This window comes from Cibotium barometz, chromosome 8 (assembly GCF_041138505.1).
Source record: "Cibotium barometz isolate CiBa-2024 chromosome 8, ASM4113850v1, whole genome shotgun sequence".
Classification (NCBI taxonomy): domain Eukaryota; kingdom Viridiplantae; phylum Streptophyta; class Polypodiopsida; order Cyatheales; family Cibotiaceae; genus Cibotium; species Cibotium barometz.
In genome coordinates, this window is record NC_141053.1 from 13707955 (window position 1) to 13727642 (window position 19688).

A 19688-nucleotide genomic window follows, 5' to 3' on the forward strand; every position below is an offset into this window, starting at 1 on the left:
ATGCATGCGAGGTGCCTCCATGGGGGCATGCATGTATTATTGTGGACTTTTTATTTGTTTATTTTAAAAAAAAAGGGGGGGGAGGAAATTAGATGACAACTTGGAAACAGGCAATTATTATAATTGCAAGGCGGGGCCCGGCGGTGTAGATAGGAACTAGTGGCTGAGAAGGGTCGTAGGGCAAAGGCCCAATCAGAGCGCGGCTTCAGATCCGATCTGTAAGCTACCGTCTTGGCCACTCGTTTGCAAACGAGCCCCGGCTGACGTGGCTGCATCCACGAGGTCCAACCTGGCAGAATGCCCACGTCACCAGTACCTCCCGCTCCCCCTTCTTCCTAATCCTGACCCTGCAAATTTTGGCTCACCGTTCTCCGCCATTCGCTTCTCCACGCAGAGCTTCAAATGCTGCCTGCTTCCTCTCTGTGTTTCCTTTAGGGTTTCGATCTGTCGGGTTTCGTATGAGCAGGTTGGATTTGAGCAATCAGGTCTTGCCGTTAGGGTTTCCTACCTCATGCTCCTGCTGCCCGCTCAGGCTTCAGCAGCGCTTCTGCCACGCTTGGCGCTACCTTCTGTCTCTATCGGATTTGGGCGCTTGATAGCAGGATTGAGGTCTTGCAGGAAATCTTACAGCTGATTTGTTCATTTCTGCGCTCGAATAGGATGTGCGCTGGTTTGAGCCGCTGCTTGGACAATCTGGATACAGGGCAACGAAGGTGCAGCTCACTCTGCCCTCTCTATTAAGCTTGTCTCGGATGGTCTCTCCTTCGGACATCATTTTCTCGTTGATCTCACCATCCAAGAGACACAAAAGGGAGTGATTGAGTCCACAACATAGCAGGTGTGGGAGTTCAATTCCACTGTTTCTCCTGGTGCTGGGAGCTGTGGGGAGTTATGTCCGTCTGGGAAGAAGATGGTGTAGCTGACAACGCCTTGCCTACCTGGTCATCGGTAAGCTCATCTCTCCTGCATCAATACATCCCCGGCTCATCAGTAAGCTCATCCCATAACCCTGGCCAGCGATGCGCGTCTGGATGCGGCATCAAGACACCTCATCTTCTTTGACCGCCTTCCAAGTGAAGAGATGTATAGATTCTTCAAGCAATGGCACATGTATTTTGAGATTCCCCAGAGGTTAGTAGTTTAAAGTGAGAACTGATTGAATCAGCCTCGGCAGCATCTTCTTGCAAGATGAGAATACCCTTGTCTTTGTCGGAAAGTCGGACAGGCTATACACTTTTGTGCATCTTTAGGACTACTACTCTCCATTCTGCCAATTGAGTGTCTCTGTTCCCCAGTTAAGAAGAGATCTTCTCGCTGATGTAGTTTGAGCACTCGGAGATGCGGGAAATGGTGTTGATAGAATTGCTACCAGTCTTCAGTAGGCTCGTGCCTGAATATCTCTCTCTCTCTCTCTCTCTCTCTCTCTCACACACACACACACACACACACACACACACACACACACACAGAGAGAGAGAGAGAGAGAGAGAGAGAGAGAGAGAGAGAGAGGTCTGTGGTTCGATACAGACATCATTGTTCTCAAACGTGTAGTTAGAGAGCGTACAAAGCCAGTAAATTGAGAGAGGACAAGTGGAATTGCTACCTCATAGGGTTTGCTGCAAGGAAGCGTGCGTTTCGGCCCTCAAAAAGCATCTTTGTGCAAGTGGAGAGGGCCACGAGTCTTACCCCTGTGAGTGAGGAAGGACATTAGCTATTTAGCAGGTACTGGAATAGCTAGCTTTCAGCATACCTACAGCAGCAGTGGCAATATGAAGCGCAGGCCTCAGAGCAGCAAGTGTGGGGGCCGCAGAGGTGTAGGCCCAGAGCAGCAGATCTTTATCTTCTGTTTGGGATTTTGTTTACAAAGACACTGATTACCACATGCAAGTACTTCCTTTCCAAAAACCTTTAGATTTTCATTCTGCTACATTGTGGGACAGGCTGTTAGTGAGTGGTTAGAGCCAACGCTCTCGTGCCATATGGCATAGAGATCCATGGATGCTTCACCTTCAGATCCTTTATTTCATGTGTGAACAGCTGGTCCCCTTTTATTGGGGCCAGGTTGGCTTCAAACCTGTTTTATCAAGGTGTTGTGGAACCAACCCAGGTGCAAAAACAGTCCCATTGTTAGACTATATATGGACACATGACATTGTCATCCCCTCTCTTCTATAAGAACTCAGCAGTCGTGTGTGTGTGTGTGTGTGCACGCGTGTGCATGTGTGTGGTATGAAAGCATGCTTGTGTAATTTTGGTAATAGTGTCAAATTTTCAGCACATTTGGCCTCAAATTCACTATTTGGAAACCTTTTTCGTGAATTGCAGTTTGATGAAGTGGCGTGGGTAGAGTGTGAAGATAGGGGTGATCATATTGTACCGGAGACAGAAATGTTGACAGGGAATGCATCATGCACACCTAAAGAATCTTGTCGAAAGACAATTGGCGATTCTTCCCTACATACAAATAAGAAGCTGCAAGGGCCCGAGTATTCAGATCCAGGCATCAAAGAAGAGTCTTTTGCTGAATTGAACACTCAAGAGTCTTTCACTGAATTGAACACTCAAGAGTCTGGCCATTCTTCTAAGGAAGGAACCCCTATTTCTCCAAACAAGGTTCCGTGGTGTGAGTTTACACCCGGAAATGCCTCTGGCATCTCGCCCCTGTACTCCTCAAACAGGTCCGGCTGCTCTAATGGCAGTGGGCCTGGAGTGGGACCCAAGCATGAACCTTCTGAGTATGGTTGTGAAGGAGCCACAGAGCTGTGCAAAGACAAGTCAGGTTATCAGGATGATGGTGCAGATATAGTCAATAGTTCTTGCCATTTTTTACTGTCCGACATCTACCCGGCTGGAGCAGATCTCGAGTTTTTAGCAGACGTGCATGAAGAAGGGAGAAGAGACAGCCTTTTGGACTATGGCTGGGGAAACACCAGCAACCTAGAAGACATGGACGAGTTGTTTTTGTAAGTTTTCAGGGTCTCAATGTGGTACTTTATCATATTTTATAATAGATAGGCCTTAGGAAAAGGGAATCTAAGTGAGTTGTTTTGGTTAATGAGCAGAAGTAATGATTCCATGCTTTCTAGAGGTTTCGATGATAACTCTGATGGGATGCTATGGGAGCCACCCTCACCCACAATAGCGGGCAGTCCTGGAAGTATGTATCAGTCTGTTAAGGTGCCAGTGAGCCCTGATTTTATGCTGAAGAGTGATCTGAAGGGCTTTGAGACCATAACGGAGTTTCCTCCATGCAAAATGGCAGTATATATGAAACAAGAAATCGATCCAGGAACAAGAGAACGGAATGTGTTTGGCCATGGCAAGCTGCAAGCCACATCCAATTTAGAGACTTCATGTTCACCAATACATGCCGATAATTACATTGAATGTGGCAAAGAAAATTCAGTGGAGGTTGGATTTGTCAAACTTTTCCACTAGAACATGACAGATTTAATGCTGGCATTCTTTATGTGTCTAACATGATGTGGTTTGTTGCAGCTTCAAGGGGCAAGTGAGGAGCCTTGCAGAGGCTCAGAGAGCATGGAAGATGAAGGTCCTCATGCACTAAAAGAAGCTGACAAGGTGAGTTATCAAAACTAAAGGCCAGTTTGATTTTCTTTTTTCAGTATAGTCTTGGGATAATTTTCTTCTTCATATTCTAAACAAGCGAATAATATTTCTGTAAGGGCTTGAGAGAGAGAGAGAGAGAGAGAGAGAGAGAGAGAGAGAGAGAGATTTTATCACGTGTGGAGTGGGTGTACTCTCCTGCTGTGATCGGTGAGGGCTCTTAAGAGCTGGCTGTCCCCTTGGAATGCTAGCCCTCACACCAGGTGAGGGTCAAAGAAATAAATGATAGTGGTCTGGGTGGTGTCATGCAGTGTCTGCATCTGGTATGTAGCCTTGTCTGAGTCTTTTGGTGGTGATGCATCTCTAGCAAGAACAGATCTAGGTACCTCTGATCTCTGTAACGCATCATCCATGACAAAGGGCAAAAACCCTTTCTAAAGAGGCAATGGAATCTCCCGATATCTCATAAAATGATGGTTGTTTGAACAGGTAATGTTTCTCTGTCTCTTCTCCCCCCCCTTTGTCTCTATCTCCCCCACTGTGCATAATTTGCAGATATGCTGCTCCCACAGTATACCGTTTGCTTCCTCTGTACCAATGGGAAAGTGATGGGTGGATACCCTTAGCCGACTAGTGGCAACTTATGGCATGAGACATGTGCTGGTGGAAAGAACTAGCGTGCTCAATGAACCCATCCTCACTGACTTGCAAAAAGTGCTCTCTATTGATCTGGAGTTTTGTGGGAAGTTGAGTCAGGTCTAGGTGGATATCTCTTGGTGTGATTGTCACCATTTGGTCCCTTCACCAGTCTTGACTAGTGTTTCATACATTGGGTGGAACCAAGGTGTGAATGGGGATTTTCCACAGAAGAAGCTAGAGCATTTTATTGGCATGGTTTGGCCTGAAAGATGGCCACACAGCATGGGATTTTATTCAATAAAGTGACTTATAATGTTTATAAGTTGGTGTGTTCACACATCATTAAAGACGGGCTAGACATATTATTATTTTGGGCTTGGATTGGTGGACAAAAGGAGACGCCTAGATGAAACTTGGGCATCAAGCCAGGAAAAGCATAAAAATTGATATTTTTGGCTAAAACTTGGAGTACAAGCCAAGAAAAGCTTAAAGTTGATATATTTGGGCAAGTTCAACTATTTTGGACCAAAAAGGAAAAGCGCATGTTATTTTTGAGCAAATCGACTCTATAAAAGCAGGAATTTTGGGGCTGATTTGATGTGCATCCTTTTGGAGTCCTCTCTCTCTGCTGGCCGACTACAGTTCTCTCTCTCTCTCTCTCTCCTCTCTCTGGCGCTGGCCGTACAGCAGATTCGAGGTTGTTTTAGTTGGCCGACTTGCTCCATATCCTCTACTGGGCTGGTCGACTTCTTTCAAACCTCTTGTAGGGCTGGTCGACTTCTTCCTTACCCTCTATTGGGCTGGTCGACTTCTGCCAGGGGAGCCAGATGGCTGGTCGACTTCTTCCAGAGCCTGACAAGGCTGGTCGACTTGTTTTTGGGTTGATTTATGGACTGTTTATGGAGCTGTTTTTGGGCTGAATTGAGAGCTCTTCTGGGACTGTTTATGGCTATGTTTTGGGGCTGGTTTGGCACGGAATTTGGGGCTGTTTTGGGCGGGCTGTTTTATGGACAGTTTAAGGGCTGTTTTATGGGCTGATTATGAGCTGATTATGGGACTGTTTTGAGAGAGTCTTCAGATGGCTTTTGGGTGTTGTGTTTGCACTGGATGGATATCTGGGCAAGAGATGTGCTAATGCTTTGTGGAAAATCCAGTGCTGTTTGCACCCGCACCTTGGTATCTTGTAAAAGCTTCTGCGTGAAAAAAGAAGTTCCTATGGGGGGCCGGCCGTTCCGGCTCAGTGCTGTGTGAATATTGTTTATGGTTCTTCCGCTATGTTATCATGCTCGGATTGGTATTTGAAGTGCTGGTCTATACTATCGTTCCGGGTCTCCGCTTCCTACTTGTGACAGTGGTGTCTGAGCATAGGCTTTCTCGGAAGCAAGAGGCTTCCTTCCAATGAGAGAGAGAAAGTGGGGACTACACTAACCAACAGTTTTGCTATTGATCTTATGAAGCAGTCATGAGCATGAGCAGTAGACAGCTTGGTCTAAGGTTTTATGGATTCACAGATTTTATCCTTGGAATATGGAGTTGGTTTTATGTGCGTGTGTTCAACACTTTTTCCATATGGATTATTGTGGATTATAAATCAAGCTTATGAGCAAGCTATATGGAGTTATATCTCAAGATATCTTATGCGTATGCTGAGGAGATATTTCTTTTGGCTTCATGACGAACCTGGCAAAGATGAAAGCTAAGTATACTTTGAGTTTTGTAGTCTGTTTTAGCTGGCCGACTTGCTCCATATCCTCTACTAGGCTGGTCGACTTCTTCCAGGGGAGCCAGATGGCTGGTCGCTTTCTCCCAGAGCCTGACAGGGCCAGTCGACTTGTTTTTGGGCTGATTTATGGACTGTTTATGGAGCTGTTTTTGGTCTGAATTGAGAGCTCTTTTGGGACTGTTTATGGCTATGTTTTGGGGCTGATTTGGCACGGAATTTGGGGCTGTTTTGGGCTCTGTAGCGGGCTGTTTTATGGACAGTTTAAGGGCTGATTATGGGAGTGTTTTGAACCAGTCTTCGGATGGCTTTTGGGTGTTGTGTTTGTATGTTGGCACTGGATGGATATCTGGGCAAGAGATGTGCTAATGTTTTGTGGAGCTCAGTGCTGTGTTTAATATTGGTTATGGTTCTTTTGCTGTGTTATCATGCTCTGATTGGTATTTGAAGTGTTGGTCTTTACTATCGTTCTGGGTCTCCGCTTCCTACTTGTGACTGATTCTAGAGAGGGACATCTAGGCTGCACTCAAAAGGGGGTGAGATGGTCCATCTGAAGACCATGTGAATCAAACCAACTGATGATGTGGGAATACCAATAGCTTCCGTCCCCTCATGTGCAAGTTGTCTTGAGGGTTCAAGTGTCTATCTTGGGAGGCAATCTCTCTCAAGATTATAGACACTGTATATGTATTTGATAGCTTGAAATATGGCATCTAGGATGAAGGGTGCTGTCCCATGACAATCTGATGTCGGCTTACTCCTGATCATGTGTGAGAGCATCATGACTTGCAATCTTGTAATCCTCCTCTGATCCTGGCCTCTAAATCCGCCCCCTTGAATGGAGCATATACATTATGGCTAGCCATCTAAGGTGTTGAAGAGTCGACGACAGGTTTGAAATTCGCTAGTGGAGACCTATCACCTTCTTGGGGACAGCCTACAAAATCCTAGCCAAAACATGCAGCCCGACCTCCTAGATCTGATCCATGGCATGCAGACAGGTTTCATCCAGGATAGGAGCATCCTGGATAACATCTTCACCTTCTCGGAGGTGACCGGCGTGGCCCTTTACGTCAGCAGGATGTTCTTCTTCTTGATTTCGAGAAAGCCTTTGTATCAAAATTTCTGAATCCAACCTTGATAATATCTTGGATTGCTCCATAATAATCTCGCATGCCTACTTCAGTATTGCCATCACTTGCACTTGAACGACTTTCTTGCATGAAATTAGCCTTCACACCACAATCAAAATTTTTTCTCTTTTTATCTATTCCTTCTACTCGAAAAAGTGACGTCCGCGTGATCAAATGGCCTCAAACTTACGATACTGCAAGCACAATAAATAAGTACTTTTATTGTATAAATTCACGAAAGCACAACATAAAAGATAATGCGTAGATATCTCTAACTCACATACATGGAAATCACAACCATATGCAAGCTCCCAGGTTGTTATCTTGGCTGCCAGGTTGGGATTGACGCAATGACATCACCTCAGAGAAGCAGCTTGCTCCCCTTCTTCTAGTCATTCGGAAGAAACTTCTTTATTGGAGCACAATCACGCTGTTGCTTGTTGGCCAAGTAGCGATGGCGAACCAGGTCCTTCTCGCTAGCATGTGAAGGTCCTTCTTGCCACCATGTGGTATATCACCTATTGTTGGGCCCTCTCTAGGGAGTGTATTATTGGTCGTACAATGATTAATCCGCAACTTCCTTTGGGCAGTTAGTGATGGTAGGCCGGCATGGGCCAAGGTGGCATGGAGAGTCATCATTCAGCCTTGCCACAAAGGCGGCTTTGCATTATTGATCCTTCATTTCAGAGCAGAGCCCAAGTTAATCATCCAAGGACAACTCCTAGGTGGTGAGCCTTGGAAGGACTTTCTCATGGCCTGCATCTCCGTCCACACTCCAGTTCTTGGTAGTCCCTAGTCCCCGAGCCTGTGTTGGATCTTAACAGAGATGAGGACTTGTGCGGCCTTATCAAGGACCTATTCACGGCCAGTTCGTGGCAATTCCTAGTCCCTGAGCCCTCGTTAGATCTTCACAAAGATGAGGACCTATGCAACGTTAGCCTAGCCTTTGAGGACCGATTTGCAGCCAGCCTCTTCTAGGGTCACCGCGAAATGCATTTCACTTCGCCTGAAACACGAAATGCAAAACGCCCTTGAAATGTTTCATTCGTTTACCGTTGCGCATCTTTCTTGAGGGCTCCGCTCGGCTGTATGCTGCTTGTCTTCTCTTCTCTCCTCGGCGTCTGCACCAGCTGCCGGCAAGGTAGCACTGTAGCCCCCTCTCTCTCTCTCTTGGAGTCTCTCCCCCTCTCTCTCTCTCTTCGACAATGCTTACTTTTGTTGCTGGAGTTTTCCTTCCCAGATGCTATCCATTAGGAGCTCCTAGTACCTTACTTTTCCTCATAGTTGTTTCAGTTTCAGTTAGTTGTTTAGTTGTTTTAGCTTTTCTTACACAGACATTGTATCAGATCCACTAATTGTTGTAACCTCTTTGGTCTCATAGGTCATTTTGGCCTTTTAAGGACGTTAATATATCATTTCATTTTCATTTCTCTCTCTCTCTCTCTCTCTCTCTTCGACTCTCTCTCTCTCTCTGAGTCACAGGAGGGACTACATCATTCTAGTGTCTAAGTCACAGGAGGGACTACAACGACATCTACAGGCTTTAGATGATTTCTGTACACAGAGAGGGCTGACAGTGAACCTTGGGAAACCCAAGGTTACGATATTCCATACGTCGGGGCAGATCCGACGACAGGCGATCTTCACTCTTGTAGGAGGCCAGGTTGAGGTGGTGGACTCATATGTATACCTGGGGATTACATTTGCTAGTACAACAGGGCGCTTCTCTATGGCATGAGCAGCCAGAGACAGATTGACACGAGGATATGCTGCCCTGGTCATGCTTGAGCGACAGTGCCACCAGGCACACTTTTATGAGCCTCGCACGAAGGGGTGGCTATTCGACACTCTGGTCACACCCGCACTGATGTACGCAGCGGTAGTATGGGCACCCGAACTCTCGGCCTCCTCTTGAACAAAGATCGAGAGACCCCAGGTTCTGATGCTCTCACGGATGATTCGCAGCAAACCATCTATACCACATGACATTGTCAGAGCAGAGTTTGTTGCACCACCCATGCTAGTAGAGGCTCTCTTCCAGGTGGTCTGCTTTATTCATCGAGTGCGAGCCATGGCTCCGGACAGATTGTCACATAGAGCTTTTGAGGCATCCAGACAGTTAGCTGAGGCTGGTGACACAGGATCATGGTATGCACAGATGATACAGCTATTGACACAGTGTGGGTAAGACATAGATCACTTACCACCTCTTCAGTACGATCTCCCCCTCCCCTAGCTCAATACTTTCATAGTTTATTTCATGTTTATTTTGTCCTTTTTTTTTGGACATTGAGAGGACATTGACAGTTGTACATTGATTTGTCTCATAGGTCGAGTTCGGCCTCTAGTAGACGTTAATACAGCTTTCTCTCTCTCTCTCTCTCTCTCTCTCTCTCTCTCTTAGTAGATGCTTAATATATCTTTAGTAGACGCTTAATATATCTTTCTCTCTCTCTCACTCTCTCTCTCTCTCCCACCGCCTCAGAGTGGAGACAGGTAGAGTTGAGCGCATCTTTAGAGCCGGGAAGCTCATACGGAGACCCAGAGAGGAGAGGATCTGCCGACTATGCCACACAGAGGTTGAGACGGAGGAGCATTACATATGCCGCTGCCCAGTATACTATGAGATCCGTGGGAGGTGTCACTGTCTATTTCGTGAGGGATTTGGTCCAATCTCTAGGATCATTGACTTCTAGGACCAGTGTTGCCTGAGCCTCTTCCTGCTTGAGCTCCGTAGACACAGGGACACCTTCTTGAGAGAGCCTTGGCCCCAGCCACCCCGCCCCCTCCCTCGCCAGCCAACCATCACCAGTTTCTTCCGGACCTAGGAGGTGGACACCGACATAATGGATCTTGTGGACCCTCCACGAGTTGCTCTGGACCTACCTCGCCCTAGAGGAGTTACCTCGGTCCGAGCCTCTGCACTCCAGCGTGCCCCCCCCCCCCCCCCCCCCCCCCGTCGGCCACGATCACCTCATCAGCTCCAGATCAAAGACATGCTCCACCGCCATCGAGCTACCTTTCCACGTGACATAGTTGTGAGGGAGACCTCTCGGCCATACTCATTAGCCCCATGCTTGATATTTTGGAGAGTGGTATACCATCTACTTGGAGCTGATGTTGCTCTCATGTTTCTATGTTCGTAGTATTCCATGATGAGTTTCCATGGATAGTTTTGTATCACCCCAGTGAGATAGCTATGTTATGTTTTCTTTCTATTTTATTTTCCATTCCATGATGAGATATGCCATGGACATTATTGTATCACTTTGGTCTCATAGGCCCATTGGGTCTTTAGTAGATGCTTAATCTATCTATCTATCTTTCTTTCTCTATTTGACTGATGATAGTCGACTCAATCCCACTCTCTCTCTCTATCTTTCTTTCTCTACTCGATTGAGTCGACTGATGATAGTCGACTCAATCCCTCTCTCTCTCTCTCTCTCTCTCTCTCTCTCTCTCTCTCTCTCTCTCTCATGATTCTTTTTTTTTTGAAAAATTGAAAAAAAAAAGAGAGTTCTCTCTCTACCCTTTTCCTGTTTTGCAGAAATCGAAATCCGATGCCCATTTCTGAAATTTCTGAAATTTCTGAAATTTCAGAAATGGGCATTCAATTCGATGCCCAAAAATCTCCCAAATTTGGGCATCGAATTGAATGCCCAAATTTCTGAAATGGGCATTCAATTCATGCCCAAATTTGGGGTTTTTTCTCATTTTTATCAATTTTTGCAAGATTCCCCAAATTTGGGCATCGAATTGAATGCCCATTTCTGAAATTTCAGAAATGGGCATTCAATTCGATCCCCAAATCTAGGGGTTTTGTCCAATTTGGGACAAAACCCCCTAATTTGAGCAATCTCAAATTGGACCCCCAAATTGATGCCTAAATTTTAGGCAAAATCTCGAAATTTCAGATTCGGGCCTAAATTGGAAAAGGCCCAAATAAAAATTTGGGTCTTTTTAAAAAATTTCCATAATTTTCAACAAGAAATTACAATTATAATTTTTGATTGATTGATTATTGAACTGTCGGTGTGTATACTTTTAGCTCTTTTGGCACCATGGTTTGGAGCGGAGCAGCTTCGGGCTCAGCGAGAGGGAGATCTTCAGCTCCAAGGGACCCATGGATCAATACGGTTGTCATCAACAAATACAACCGTTCGAGTTCTAGGATGGCAGTCTGCATTTATTGTGGGCAAGTGATGTTTGGTGGTGTGACACGTGTAAACTCACACCTTGCATGGGGAGATGGCAGCAAAGGCATCAAGGCATGTGCTGGAGTCCATGAGCCTAACTTGGTAGACAAAGTCAAGGAGATAATAAGCTTTGTGACTCGGAAGTCATTTGCGCTTGGCTTATTCCGATCCCATTGCCAATGGGAGTTGGTAAAGCCAGCAAAAACTAGATTTTGCTACATCTTCCTTGTCTTGTGCCGGTTAGTCTATTTGGATATCAATTTCTTGGTTTTCTTAGAGCTTAGAGTTAAGTATGATCTTAATCAAGTCTTTTACATACCGCAAAGTGCAGGCTCGTGAATTGCAAGGATGCACTACGGCGTATGGTAGTTGACCAGGAGTGGATTGAGTGGCCCGAGTCTACAATGCCTGCTGCCATAAGCATCCAGAACACTATCTTCGACAATGAGTTCTGGACAAAGGCTGATGGATTACAATGTGCATTATTGCCTGTGGTGTCTATGCTGTGACTCTCTGATGGTGAGGGAGCCACCATGGGACTCTTTTACGAGTTCATGGAGAGGCTTCGAGTCTCGACGAGCTATCACAGTGTCCACGACTATTAGCCTTGATAGGTATTACTTAAATATATTTGGACGATTCAATATTCATAATTTAATCATGTTTCATAAATAAATCATAATGATTAAAATTTGGAATGCTTGTTTATAACATGACATGTCACATGTGTAGGATTCCTCTCATGTTGAGGATCTTTGAGAGGAGATGGTCTTGGTTCCGCCGACCTATCCATTGTGTTGCACACATCCTCCATCCTACATGGAGAAGTGATAGCTAGAGGTGTGATCGTGTTCTTTTGATTGCATGGAATGAGTATATTGAGAAGGTTTATCTTGATGGGGCCATGCAAAATCAGCTTGAGGAAGACCTCTTAGAGTACAAAGGCAACATGGGAAACTTCTCCCGCTAGATTGCACGTGATCCAGAGAACCAGGCGTTGCCTGTCTCTTGGTGGGAAAAGTTTGGTGGATTGAACCCCACATTGCAGACATTAGCCTTGCGAGTTCTTTCGCAAGAGGTGAGCTCGTCGAGCGCTGAGAGATTGTGGAGCATTATGGGTGATATCCACACTAAGGATGGAAATAGGTATAGTTAATTTGTAATTTCTAATATGCATATTATATAATATAGATAATATTATGTCTATGTTGAATGTTCTAACTACTAACGTATTTTAAACATAATTTCAGATTGAACAGAAGTCAACTCGATAAGTTGGCTTATGTCAATGCGAACCTCCGAGTGTTGGAGAGCTCTGGAGGTTTGGACACTATGGGAGCAGTGAGCTGGATAGTGAAGCAGGTGGATTATAGAAAGATTGATGTTAGACTTGTTGATGTGTCACAACTACAACCCAGGACAGCCGAGGATGATGTCTACGACTTCATCCACGAGTACATGATGAGATTTACACGTTAGATACGCTCCTCCACACGCTGTGCAGCCCGTGCTCATGTGAGGAGGCATCCATTGGAGAGACATTTGCAGTAGAAGCCCGCCGAGAAGGCCGTGGAGATGTAGACAGTCCATCTAGATGGACTAGAGAGATGGATCCTTTACCCTCCAGACTTACTCCCACTCCCTCTGAGTATGAGAGTGATGATAGTGACTAGGCTAGGAGAGCCTAGGACTTTATTTGTGTCATGGTCTTTTTTGATGTACAGTAATGCCGAGTTAACTATTACATTTCTTATTTAATCGTGCATGCCCATTGCCACTAAATCATTTTAAAACTTTAAGTTATTAGAAATCTTGATCTTGTCAATGATTTAACGGATTATGGTCATGTGACATGACCTCATGAGGCATGCTTTTCTTTTAATGTTACATGTATGACTAAGTATGAGGAAATCACTATCCATGGATGCAATCAATAATGTATTGTAGACTTGTAGTTTTAAATTGTGTTTGGTAATTACCGATTGGTTATATAATTTTGGTACTTTTGTTTTCTTGATTGTACTCTATTATAGTAATTAAGTTTGAAGGCCCAAATTTGAAATTTCAGATTTGGCCCCCCACATTGGAGGGGGAAAATTGCACTTCCTCTCTCCAATTGAAAGCCCAAATCTGAAATTTCAGATTTGGTTCCCCAACCTTCAGATTTTATGTATATAATCGTTTCGGTCCATCGTTTCACTGGCCACCTCCCGGTGTTGAAACGTTTCATTCCAAAATGAATCGTTTCAGCAGTGAAACATTTTGCGGTGACCTTGGGGCCCTCTTTTGAGCCTGGGAGGACCACATTCGTTCTGCTCTTCACCAGTCTCCCCCAATCCTAGACAATGAGAGACTGTGACAACCGGCTGGTTTGGAATCCCTTGATTCCGAGTGGCCACATGCTTGGCTCTCATCCTCACATCTCACGGGGTGCATTGAGCGAGGGACCAGCCTTGTCTCTTGGAGAGTGGCTCACCTTCGGGCAGCTCTCACCAAAGGTTCAAGAAAGGAGCCTGGCTGGGATCTGAGGAAAAGATACTCACCATCAACATCGACTCCTCCATCCCTCCTAGGTGGCTTGTACCAGTTTAGGTTCCGCCTCCCCCTGAGTGGGTAGGGGTTTTTACCAGACATCATATCGCTATGACAGTCCATGGTGCAGATGGAGGCAGCCTCATGACTTTCTCTATAAGGCCACAAGGCAGATCGAGTCGATTCCCCCTCCCCTCCCTCAACAAAGGACCTCAACAACTGCAATTTACAGAGGGTAAGAGTGATTGGGTTTCATGACCACAGATGGCACGTCAACCCACCTCTGGCCAAACTGGATAGACAGAGATCTTGGAGATTATAGTTGTGGGAGGGCTGGCCACTGATGTATCTACAATGGGATCCTAATGAGTGGCAGTGGCACAATCCCTTTGCCCTTGAGGATGCCCGCGATATCCCTTTCTTTGAGTATAGTCTGTCTTTCTGGGCCACATGATTCAAATGCCCCTGACATCCCTTTCTTTGAGTACACTATGTGCACGCTGTAAGAATTGAATGCCCAAATGAAAATGCAAGTGGCCAGATCTGACATCTCAAATGATGAATGTAATTAATCTTAAAAAGCTAAAATTTGCTCCTTAGGGCCTGCATGAGTAACATGTCATCAACATACAAGACAATGACTAAGAAACTATCCTGAGTCCTCTGGACAAAGAGGGTACTCTCAGTAGGACTGTTGCAAAAACCATGTGCAACCAAGTATGCATGTGTCCACCATGGCCTAGGAGCCTGCTTAAGGCCAAATAAGGCTTTCCCGGGCCTACATACTTTGCTTTTCTGCTCCCTTTTGTACAAAACCACGAGGCTGAGATACATGTACCCCCTCATGCAAGTCACCATTCAAGAAAGCAGTTTCTTTTTCATAGTGTTTTATTTCCAGGGTAAATATCTACTGATGACATTGAGCCACATGTTTTCAAGATGTCTATAGTTGGACCAGGAATCGATCTTGATCTTGTCAACAAGATGAGACCTCGAGGATTGCTTGGGAAGCAATGAGTGCATTTTGATCATGTGCACCATGTGCATAATTGGTCAACCATGAGTGCACGTCCATGACCATGGGTCCAACGCCTCGAGTTCTGAGGATGCTCGGGCTTCTTCTCACTACCTCGAACAATCTCCCACAAACCCTTATGGATGAACTAGATCCACATATTCAGCCTCCAATGGGCATAGTTGGTTCCGTCCAACTTGTCCTCCTTGTTCGTACAAGGGGGAGCCATATCTACAACAACAAAGTATGCTACAAAAACACAAATCTCAGCACTCCAAGACTCCTCTCGAGCACTTTCCAATGGAGCGAAGCACGAGGACCAATCAGCCCCCTCTCAAATCTGAGAGAGAAAGAGGCTGGACAGCAGTAAATCAGTCCACCAAAATGCACCGGAAACACCCAACTGGAGGGAGGGGAAGCCGGGGAAGAAGCAGGGTTGTCGGGGCCGCTTGTCGGGCTCCACCACGCGCGAATAAACGATCTCCAGAAGCTGTCGTGACTGAAAAAACAGCAGCCACTACACCACTAGGCACTTGGGCTTGCACCTTGTCGCCTTGCAGGGGTTGCACGGGGCAGGAGCACCTCCAAGAGAAAAAACGCAGGTTCAGCAGAAAACGCAGCCAGTAGATGAGAAAACACAGCCACCTACTGCTTCCAGAAAACGCAGAAGAGAGGAGGGGATTAAAACGCAGATGAGGGCAGACGGGACCTAGTTGTCTAATACCATGTTGGAGTATGCACAGGCCGAAGCATAGACAAGGAAAGAGAGAGAGAGAAAAGGATAGAGAGCAATTGTTGACAAGATCACCTTTATTAAGCAAGAGGCTTTTACAATGGCAATAGCCAGCAAAACACTGAGACGCACAATATTTGAACACCTTCTGCCATCCTGCGGAAGGATCCTAGACTATTCCCTTGATCTCTCTTGCCCTGCGTGCTCACAGTCCACACCGTATGTGGAGTCTTCAAAGTCTTCACAAAATCTCTTCACAAGTGCTATTTACACACACACACAAGTGTTCGGGCAACCCCAAAAGCCTCTTCCATGAGATCAAAAGTTTGGAAAGACTTTTAGGGTTTCGCCGGCAACCAAATCGGCAAATCCCTTGCGTAGAACACACTATCACACAAGAAGAACCAAACTAGGGATTCTGCTGAAATTAGGTTTATGCTGTTTTTTGCTGAAAATTAGGGTTTTGACAGCCGATTAGGGTTTCTGACAAGAGATCCTCACTGTCCGTACATGTCCACATTGATGATGTGGCAGCCTGTACAGCTGACACATGGCAGTCCATAGAGCATGTGGTCGTAAAGCTCAAATGGATGGGGTGAGAGAGAAAGTAGGTGCCTTCTGATGTGTGCATGAAAGCCACCCAGCATGTGTATTTGTATGTTGTCAAACCTGCTTTTCCCCAAAAGTCCTTATCCTTTCAGAGAGCATTAAAAAGTACATAGGGATTTTTACTTAGGTGAGCCTAAGTGGAAAACCAAGAAAATCCTCACCATGAAATTGTTTTCCTTCACTTATGTGTATATCAAGGCTTATATAATAATGTTTTCCCTTAATAATACATGGGCTGACCATCACTTCTCAAGCGTCCATCTCTATATTATCTTAAGGAAGAGTTTCACAAAGCTGCCACGTGGCAAGAATTGGGAGGTTTGGGAAAGGAGGAGGAGGTTTGGGTAGAATTTGAATTTGGAGTCTCAAAAGATGTGCGAAGCACGGGTTGCCCACTAGTACTTTTTAAGAAGTCCATAAATCCTTATAAGTGTGTAAAATATTGATAAATGCCTGTAAATCCCATAAACTTTGGAAATGGAGACATATGGGTGTCCAGCGATTGTTTCCTGCCCTCCCTGAGAAAGAGCCAAAAAAACTTAGGATCTTATAGGCCTTCTGATCAATTATACAGGATAAACCTTGGGAATAAATCATCCTCAAGTAAAATGCAAAAGGAGAGAGAGAGAGAGAGAGAGATTGAAAACCATTATGTAATAATCTTTTTCAATTTATAGCCAAATTCCATTACATTCCCATGCCCTTCCTTTGACAAAGGCAGGCCAAGAAGAGGTTTAACATTGGATCTTACTTTTTCCAGGCAAGCAAAGTAAGGCGACTTGCTCTGTCTCCATTGGAAGATGACAGCATGTATCCACTCAAAGACGGCGAGAAAGTGAGTCATCCATTTAAATCAACTTCTTTTTCTTCTCATACTATACATGCGAAGTTTAATTTCATCTCTCTCTTTTTTAAATAAATAAGCAGTGGTTAAATTGGGCTTTCTATTTTGGGTAGGCAAGTAAAGCAAGGCGGCATGGGCCTCGATCCAAGAGATTGGAAGAGAATTACAGGAAACAAACGTCTGGACGAAAATTGGCTCTAAGTTTATCACAGGCCAAAAAATCTCCGCTTGTGTACATGCCAGGTGTGTCTACTGCACAAGACTCTACACCTTGCTCAACACCGATATCACAAATCACACGGGTCACGACATGTGAGCCTATAAGCCCTATGCAGTGCCTGCAGCCTGTTCCATACATCCATGCTGGATTTGGATTTCCTGCACACCATCACATGCCTGTGGTGATTCCAGGTCCTTTAGGGCCACAACAGCTGCAACCACAAGCACAGCCAGTTTTTGTTGGTTACCAGCCACCACTCATAGATGCTCCGAAGCTTCAACAATGCAAAAACACATTTGAAGCTCCTTCACAGTTTCCCACTGTAAGCTCTACTATGACTCCTCAGGAAAAGATTGAGAAGCTCCGCTGGCGGCAGAAAATGCAGGCACGGTTGGCAGTTGAGCAGCAGCAGCAGCTAATCAATCGGCATCTCATACCTGAGCAGACACAAATCCAGATGCAAGAAAAGCTCCAAACTCAGCACCCATTGAAAAGCTCAAAAGAGGCTGTAGGTGGGTCTGTGAGACTTGGACCTGTACAAGGCGCTGAACCTTTGGTTTGGAATGAGGTATCCGTTTCCCCAGAAGGGGCTACAACAGAAGATGGAGATGAGTCTTTAGCTGCAAGTGTGCTGCAGCAACTGCTCAACGTTGCCTCCAAAGTACACATCCCAAAATCTTTTGTAATGTCTCATTGTTTCACTGACACTGTCTTCTCTAGCTCTAGAAGTATTTATGTTTCTTTTAAATTGGCTTGTGCAGATGGATACTAGAACTAGGCTGTGTCTACGTGATGGTTTCCGTCGGCTCGCTGGAAATGCCATGCAGCGACGTGCAGATGGTGATAGCAGAGGGAGAAAAAGGAGCAGTGCCGAGCCTTATAATAGAACCTGCATGGCTGAGTCATCTTCAAGTAGTGAGCAGTCTTGTAGTCAAAGGTATGCTTTCATTAACTTCAAACTTTGGTGTGTAGAGGGCAACAATTCTTTGGTCAAAACCTTGCAATCCGATTTGAGTTTGTTGATTGGCATACACTGCCCTTATAGCCTTCTGGTCTTTTTCTGGTGGTTTTTTTCTCTCGGGGAAAGATACCATTCTATTAGTAAGCACTTTATGACACTTTTAAGCTGGAGCTGGCATAACATTGTGAACTGAAAAGATGTACAAATGATTGAAAGTGAGTTTCAGCTGTCTGTAGAGGAATACTCCCTCCATTTTGGGAAGGAGAGGGATTTCTGGTGAATTCGTTACATAATTATCCATGATGTGCATTCATGGTTCCACTACCAGATTGATATCTTGCCTTTATGCATGGTTCCTCTGCCATGATGTGCATTCATGGTTCCACTACCAGATTGATATCTTGCCTTTATGCACGGTTCCTCTGCCATGATGTGCATTCATGGTTGCACTACCAGATTGATATCTTGCCTTTTGTTCGATTAAGTTTTCTCAAGAAACTGCTTGGGCATGTTTATATCCCGAACTCTCAATAGTTTTCTTCCTTTTTCCCATGATTACCTTAGCTATCAATTGTTGTTCTCTCTCTCTCTCTCTCTCTCTCTCTCTCTCGTGAATGTACACAACATTGCTGAGTTATTTTTTCTTTGCTTCATAGGGGCTCCATGCAATCGTATCGTTTGCATGGGTAAAAGAATGGTTTTCTTTGCTCTATTTAGATCTCCATTTGGAGAAATAAAATTTGACAGGAGTTTTTTTACTGTGCAGAATATGGACTGTGGATGACATTGTGGAGACAGAAACCAACCCTATGGATAGATTTATAGCTCATCTTTTGTTCCACAAACGCTTTCCTTCATCATTAGCGCCTTTGTACACAAAACCTACTCCTTGTGGTAACATTTCAGAAAATTCTCAGGCAGTTTTGTTGCATCAAAGCGCATGGGCTTGGCAAGAAGAAATTCCATCATCTGAAATTTCCCCTGCCACGCAAAGCTCGACAGTCAGTGGTGGTTTTGGGGCCTCTAAAAGCCCACATATTACCTTCGATGTGCCAGCATCCAATAACAAACCAAACAACACATCTGCTGCCTATTCTTCGGTTGTCTCAGATCTACGGCTGGAACCAACTTCGAATCTCCCTCTCAGTGCAGCTGACAGGTCATTGCTACAAACTGTTAAGAGAGAACCCGATGTGATAGACATGGACACAGTTCTTCCGGCGGTGGTCACATCATCAGGTATTGTGGACAGTTATGGTGAGGTTGGAGAGCCACAGCTTCAAGTGAAAGAATAGTGACCAAAATGCAAGCCAGCCCTGCCATGCAAGAGTGAGTAGCTTATGCCTTGTCAAGATTTCCATAAAGGATTGCTATGCCTTGTTATGGCTACTCCTTGAATGCAGGAAATGCTGCAAGCTACTCACAACAATGGATTGTGGGTCACATGGGAAATTTTGTACCTTTCATTTGTAATTTATGATTTACCATTCTTTTTTGGAGAGAGTAAGTAAGTAAGTAA

At 45.1% G+C, this 19688-nt stretch overlaps 1 protein-coding gene across 4 annotated transcripts; it reads left to right on the forward strand.

Annotated features, from left to right (window-relative positions):
* Positions 1–214: 214 nt before the first annotated feature.
* Positions 215–19664, forward strand: LOC147635937 (uncharacterized). Of its 4 annotated transcripts, XM_086801336.1 has the most exons (9): positions 338–948; positions 2326–2963; positions 3063–3157; positions 3263–3411; positions 3499–3582; positions 16905–16979; positions 17102–17869; positions 17970–18145; positions 18936–19664. In XM_086801336.1, the coding sequence occupies exons 1-9, from the start codon at positions 892–894 to the stop codon at positions 19462–19464; spliced, it is 2571 nt and encodes an 856-aa protein (XP_086657462.1). In that variant the 5' UTR covers positions 338–891; the 3' UTR covers positions 19465–19664. The 4 variants fall into 4 exon arrangements, with proteins under 4 accessions (XP_086657461.1, XP_086657462.1, XP_086657463.1 ...); XM_086801335.1 differs by having other exon boundaries at positions 215–948; positions 3063–3411; XM_086801337.1 differs by having other exon boundaries at positions 357–1131; positions 3063–3411.
* Positions 19665–19688: the final 24 nt, after the last annotated feature.

Coding starts and splice junctions, on each gene's coding strand:
- LOC147635937 (XM_086801335.1), top strand. CDS start 892: ATGTCCGTCTGGGAAGAAGATGGTGTAGCTGACAACGCCTTGCCTACC. Junction 949..2,325: donor CCTTGCCTACCTGGTCATCG/GTAAGCTCATCT, acceptor CGTGAATTGCAG/TTTGATGAAGTGGCGTGGGT. Junction 17,870..17,969: donor TGCTCAACGTTGCCTCCAAA/GTACACATCCCA, acceptor TGGCTTGTGCAG/ATGGATACTAGAACTAGGCT.